A 6,217-nucleotide genomic window follows, 5' to 3' on the forward strand; every position below is an offset into this window, starting at 1 on the left:
CCCCCAAGAAACACAGAAATATATTTAGGCCACATGCATTTCTTGCTTATATATATTAGATGAACAAGTAAATGATCAAGTTGAAAGTTAAGAAAATGCAATATCCTTCCTGTATTTTTCATATTCCTCATTGGCTTTGCGCACATTCAAATTACTGTTTATCTGTTTATCTTAAAGATGAGCCCGTTGTAATAGTTGAGCCTGGTGTGGCGGAGGCGGGGTCTCTCCCCCAGTTCAAAACTGCTACATTGAGTCGCCATTAGAAGCTAAAAAAAAAATTAAAAATGAATTTAGACTTCGTTGTTGTCTATGGATGTTTTTGAACGGCTCAACAATAAATAGGCTGTACATGTGGTTCATTCAAAGCTGAAATAAATGAATAACAATGAAGTTAGGATGTTATTGTGCTCAGGCCCTTGCGTCTGAACTTTACTTGCTCAAGTACATGGTCATGGGCACGGCCACGCCAACGCTGATGACGTACAGGACGAGGCACAGCCTGTCCAGGACCTTGGCCAGCAGGGTGTAATCGGACACCTCCTGCTCGTTCTTCACCGCCTTGGCCAGCTCCTCCAGGCCGCGGATCACGTTACCGAAGCCGGAGGACACAGCGACCTCCAGGCGTGTTGGCGGCGGGGACGGCTGGCGGGTTGCCTCGGCGACATCAGCTGGGCTTTCTTCGTGGACAAGCGCCTTGTTATCGGCGGAGAACATCAGCTTCCTGTTGATCAGGACAGGCTCTCCATCGCCGCTTCCAGCGTTCTTCTCTGTGAGGTCTCCGAGCAGAAGGAACCTCAACAAACATCAACAAGACGGAGAGATCATATATTTGCCCTTAAAATAACTTTGTTAAATTCTGTAACATGCAGCTTCGAAAGGTAGAAAAAGAAATTTAGAATAAAGCTGCCGACGCATAAAAAGTTGCAAAGCTTTTCTGAAATGATGATCACTTTGTTATCAGCCAATTATATATATTTCTCAGATCAGCCTTTTCCACAACTAATGCAACTAACCAACAGACCAATGCAAAACAGGCCTCTTTGTAATTTGTATTTGGTATTTTTCTATCTAATCTAATTACCAAATATTCTTAATAGTTGTAAAAGAAATTATGATAATAATGTACATACTTTGACATGTAGCGGAGAAAGTAAGTCTTCGCCATCGGAGGCAGACTCCCCTCCCTGTCGTGGAGGCGGATGATGCCCATGGTGAAGAAGAGGAAAAGTCCCATCAGCGCCATGCACACGACAATCAGTGTGGCTGCAACATCATCCATGGTAAACAGTTAGTGGAATGTTCTCATGAACATCTTCATCAAATTGTCCAATCCATCTATCTATCTATCTATCTATCTATCTATCTATCTATCTATCTATCTATCTATCTATCTATCTATCTATCTATCTATCTATCTATCTATCTATTCTATCTATCTATCTATCTATCTATCTATCTATCTATCTATCTATCTATCCATCTATATCTATCTATCTATATTTACTCACCGAAAAATGGCAGCGCCCCCTTGACGGGAAGTACCTCTGTGACAAACACGAGCGACACGACCATGGAGAGTAGAATGGTCACTCCGAAGGAGATCCGGTCTCCCCTGTCTACGGGCATGATGAAGGTGATGATCATCAGCACCACCAGGATGACGCAGGGCCCGACAGTCGTGGCGATGTGGAACAGGGGGATCCTCTCCAGATGGATAGCGAAGCACGCCTCCTTGTCGCCTTGTGCGAAGATCTTGTTCTTCCGATACCATTCGCCCTCCGTTATTTGGGGAGACCAGACTTCACAGGAAATACCCTCTCCACATTCTGTGTTCAAAAAATGATTCCAACAATGCACTGATGAGAAACGTGCAGAGGTTAACATATATTGAAAGAATATTAAACGACACACTCACGTGCGCGCGTGCGCGCACACACATACACACACACAGAGGCACACACGCAGACATGAACACACACAGACACACACAGGCACCACACACACAGGCACAGACACACACACAGGCACATACACACACACACACACACACACACACACACACTCACAGGCACCACACCACACCACACAAGCACGTACACCACAGACATACACAATTCATTTCGCCGGAAGGTTACTGAAACCTTTGCATCCCATTTAAAGTTACAGTTCAGAAATGAAAACAATCCTGTGACAATTAGGGTTATGAATTGTTGTACATCTGAAATTTTAGCATTCTGTAATAATCCTAAGTAACCCAGAGAATATTTTTATTGAGCTACCCCCGTTATCAAATCCTTTAGTGAAATGTTGAAACTTACAGACAGAAAGAACTGGAAACTTACAGTCGCCCGCGTAGCAGCCGACCAATGATGAATGAAATGTTTGCAAAGCCTTACCGATGGTTTGTTCAGCTGCAGAAGATGCAGAGAAACAGATGTGGCATTCCATGATGTCGGCAGGGAATAAGAACGGGTCTGCATCACAAAGGGTGCTGGTCAGAGTTTCTACCTTCCATGTTACCGTACCGTCAGTGGTGATCAGCAGCGGTACGTCCTTTGGCAGGCCTTGGTACTCACTATCAGCACTGTGGATTAGCAAACAGGGTCTCGTCATTTTTGTTGGATTAGACCCTGTTTTGTTATAAGAGCACTTCATTTTGTTGGACTAAGGTCGAATCCTCCTGAATTGTCTAGGCTTTAAACGTTCGAATATTTTCCACCAATTAACAGTATGTATTGTCTGAAACAGCAAGTTCCATACGTAAATTGATTATTATTTGAAACTGAATTTAGTTAATGTTGGTTTTAAAAAAATTGTAACTTTCTCAGGAACTTATTCTGAAACACTTAATTTATCAATTAGCTAAAAATATGCACAAAATCGTCTTGATGAAAAATCACATATTATGTACATCTTGATTTCTATAAAATGTAGAGTTAGAATGTTGCTGCAGAAATAAAAGAATATCTATCAAAGTTAATCATATATCCGGAAAAAGCAGTTTTAACATGTTTTAATCTTGATCTAATGATAAGAGTAAAAGGAGAAACTACATACTTCTTCTTCACAGTAAATGTAGGGGTCCAGATGCTGCTGCCCGGGAGGCTGAGGGCTTCGATGTTCTCGTAAAACTGCGGCCTCCACTTCAGCCGGTTGTCCCGCCATGCCTGAAGGAAATCATTTTTTGTGCAGATTTTAACAATTGTTAAACCTTTAAAACTCTTAAAGACAAAGCGACATGAATATAATATTCTTCAAAGTGCCTAAATTTGTCATGACTGGGTCCACTTACGAAGTCGATGACTATGGAGGCCACCAGAAGCTCCTTCTTTTCATCCTGAAATAAAAGTTGTGGCATTGATTAGCTGCCTTTTGTTACTTTAATTGGTTGTCTGTTATAGAACAACAAGGATCTAAAACGTGTTACAGGTACTCTAACGTACCAAGTCGACGATTTGTTCCACAGAGCCGTTGAAGCTGATGACGGTGTGGCCATCGGGCGCCTGGTTTTGGCTGTACCCATCGAGAACGTCCTCCTCCAGCCTACCCCTCATGTCCACTAAGGAGGCGAAAAGTACACGATCATCGTTAGAGCAAGACAATTAATATAAAAGGCTGAAACTGTCAACTTGATCGAATTCGCTGCCGTATCTTGTATTTTTATCTTAAAGACAAAACTAGTAGAAGGTGCATTGAATGTTGCCTATTTTTAAAACTTTCCTGACATGAATTTCTCACAGCACAGCAAACAAATATCCAAGCAAATTTTTCGAAATATTCATTAAGTCATTAAACGCGGAGGGATACGTATCTTAGCAAATTTTTTACCCTTTTTGGAAAGGCAACTGAATTGAAAGGACAAAATCTGGCCTTTGAAAAAGGATGTTTCTGCATTTGTAAATGTACAATGCGGTGAACCTGCGTCCAGTACTTACAGGCATAATGTAAATATGTCGTTCATACAGAAAAAAACTGTTAAGCTTATAGAAATGTCCTGGAGATTTTTCATGGTTATGACTGTTATGCAATATCATTTCATACAGCTGACAAAGAGTGTTTATCCGTTACAAACTATATTGTTTTTCACACTAACCTCTGCTCTGACAACTACAGAAATCGTGCATGTATGCCATATGCCATCTATTGCTTTCCAGAAAACATACAGAATGTTTAATCTTTCTCGAAGGGCTATTTTAGGGAGTACATCTTTGTAAATTTTTCAAGCTTATTCATTTCAAAGACTCCATCGCAATCACCTGAACAGCTGGGCTTGTTATATTGCCAGATGCCTCCTTCGAAGCACCTGATGTTGCTAGTATGTCTGGAATCAAGGGTATAGCCTTCGTCGCAGGTGTACGTGACCTTTTCTAGCACGTAGTAGAACCTCTTGTCAGGGCTTCTGATGCCGTGGTCTGGAGGACCCATGTCCCAGCACACGTCGACATCTGGGTGTGATATGTTAGCAGAGGCAATGAAAATTTTTAAAAAGTCCATATATGTTTCCTTGTTTTTGCTTCTTTGTTTGAAACTTTTCATAAGAATCTAGTCGCTTGTCACTGGGGTCATGAGTAAGGACACACCAACCTAAGTTCTTTGCTCTTGCATAAATAGATGATACGGGATTAGTGTTCCTAGGGGTTTTCACCTTGGCCCTTTTCATCTTAAAAGTTTGAGAGCTAGGAAAATCTGTTTGGGTGGTTCTAAGAACATGGTGTCTTTTGGAGTATGTCTGACATCTTGAAAAGACAACTTACTGCACGGAAAGACGTCACATTCCTCCTGGCTGCCATTTTCCGTCATACAAAATGGCCGACTGAGACCTGTAGGGTTGCGGCAGTAGTTGTTATCCAGGTTAGCCCAGGGGTAGTCTGTTGTGTAGGAACCATTCTGCGCAACGGACCACTCTACACAATCTGCCCCGGATGTAGTTTTACTCCATGTACCGCGGTAGTTCGCTCCACTGCCATGGTAGCAAACTGAGGACAAGAAACGGCCATATCAGCAATGTGTCGTATAAAAGGTTCAACACATGCCTGAATGCGTGTGCTGAAATCAAACGTGTCATGAGATACACGGAACAGAAGCTGCCACAGATAGCAGAGTAATGATACCCGACCACATCATATAAACGTTCTGCACGTTGACGCGAATATGAAAATATGATTGACGTCACAGTTTAAAATGTTATTTCATGTGGAAAGTAATGTGTCTAGACTTCCGCCTTACCTTCATTGTTTCTCGTCTCTGGTTCAGAGTTCCAACAACCGTGTTGTGGAGACGGAAACAAGTCACAGGTAGGGAACTGGTTCTTCATCTGCTCATCAGCCATGTTAAGGACTTCCTCGCACCAAGAACGACACGGTAGCAGTTGTTTGTCCCTGCAAAACATGAGATTATGGCTACTACTGCCTGCATGTGGTGTTTGGCTACCGAAATGGTTTGACAGAGGGGGAAATGTTAACCTTCCCGTGGACTCACCCTCCTGGCTGATTTTTCCGTTCAGCCGAATTCTATGATGACTACCCCCGTAGGAAAGCCTGGTGGATGCTAGCTAATTGTTAAGACAATTGCCACAATGTCCAACTAGTCAAACGCAACGTTTTTACTCACATGCAGGAGGTTGTGTTGTCTGCATTTCGAGACGAAGTGCAGGAAGGGTTCTCTTCGGAGGCAACACATCGCGGGAAGATGACCATAGTTGCAAATTCCCGGAACTCAGGGTGTTGGTTCTCTGCGTTGTTGAGCCGCTCCACGGCAGAGGAGTTCTGTATCTCCTCAAACGTCGCCTGGCCCAGCTGGTTTGGCAGCATCGCAAGTCTACCGCCGAGGTTGAACTCCGCCGGAATTGGCAGGCAATCTGGAAATCACAACAATATGGACATTACAACATTCACATGCTTTCAACATTGGCAGAAGGTGCTGATAAGCAATACCAAATAATAAAAATCGATTTACAAATCTACCCAACATGCACATAAATCATTATAGTAAGTATGTAAGATTAAAAGTCGCCTTTATTGAACAATTTATCAAGAGGGCCAAATGACCATTTGTGTGCACCGTGTAAGCATTGTTTGAAATGTTGAATATAAAACATTTTTCAGCCTCTTTGCCAACAGTGGGAAACCTATTATTTCTACCAGATATGTTATTTTAGAAGCAACTGGAAGAACGTTTAAAACCCTCAAAACACCGTACTGGGTCAAAAATGACACGT

The 6,217-nt window shown here is 42.4% G+C and overlaps 1 protein-coding gene across 1 annotated transcript; it reads right to left on the reverse strand.

The window, feature by feature from the left end:
- Positions 1 to 276: 276 nt before the first annotated feature.
- LOC136424377 (neuronal acetylcholine receptor subunit beta-3-like) lies at positions 277 to 5,486 on the reverse strand. Its single transcript, XM_066412945.1, has 10 exons — positions 5,227 to 5,486; positions 4,755 to 4,976; positions 4,257 to 4,445; positions 3,444 to 3,559; positions 3,293 to 3,337; positions 3,058 to 3,167; positions 2,397 to 2,584; positions 1,509 to 1,826; positions 1,131 to 1,263; positions 277 to 793 (listed from the first exon to the last, which is right to left on the reverse strand). Exons 1-10 carry the CDS (start codon positions 5,387 to 5,389, stop codon positions 430 to 432), a joined length of 1,848 nt encoding a protein of 615 aa, XP_066269042.1. The 5' UTR covers positions 5,390 to 5,486; the 3' UTR covers positions 277 to 429.
- Positions 5,487 to 6,217: the final 731 nt, after the last annotated feature.

This window comes from Branchiostoma lanceolatum, chromosome 18 (assembly GCF_035083965.1).
Source record: "Branchiostoma lanceolatum isolate klBraLanc5 chromosome 18, klBraLanc5.hap2, whole genome shotgun sequence".
Taxonomy (NCBI): Eukaryota; Metazoa; Chordata; class Leptocardii; order Amphioxiformes; family Branchiostomatidae; genus Branchiostoma; species Branchiostoma lanceolatum.

Coding starts and splice junctions, on each gene's coding strand:
- LOC136424377 (XM_066412945.1), bottom strand. CDS start 5,389: ATGTTTTGCAGGGACAAACAACTGCTACCGTGTCGTTCTTGGTGCGAG. Junction 4,977..5,226: donor AGAGACGAGAAACAATGAAG/GTAAGGCGGAAG, acceptor TCTTGTCCTCAG/TTTGCTACCATGGCAGTGGA. Junction 794..1,130: donor TTTCTCCGCTACATGTCAAA/GTATGTACATTA, acceptor ATGTTTGTTGAG/GTTCCTTCTGCTCGGAGACC.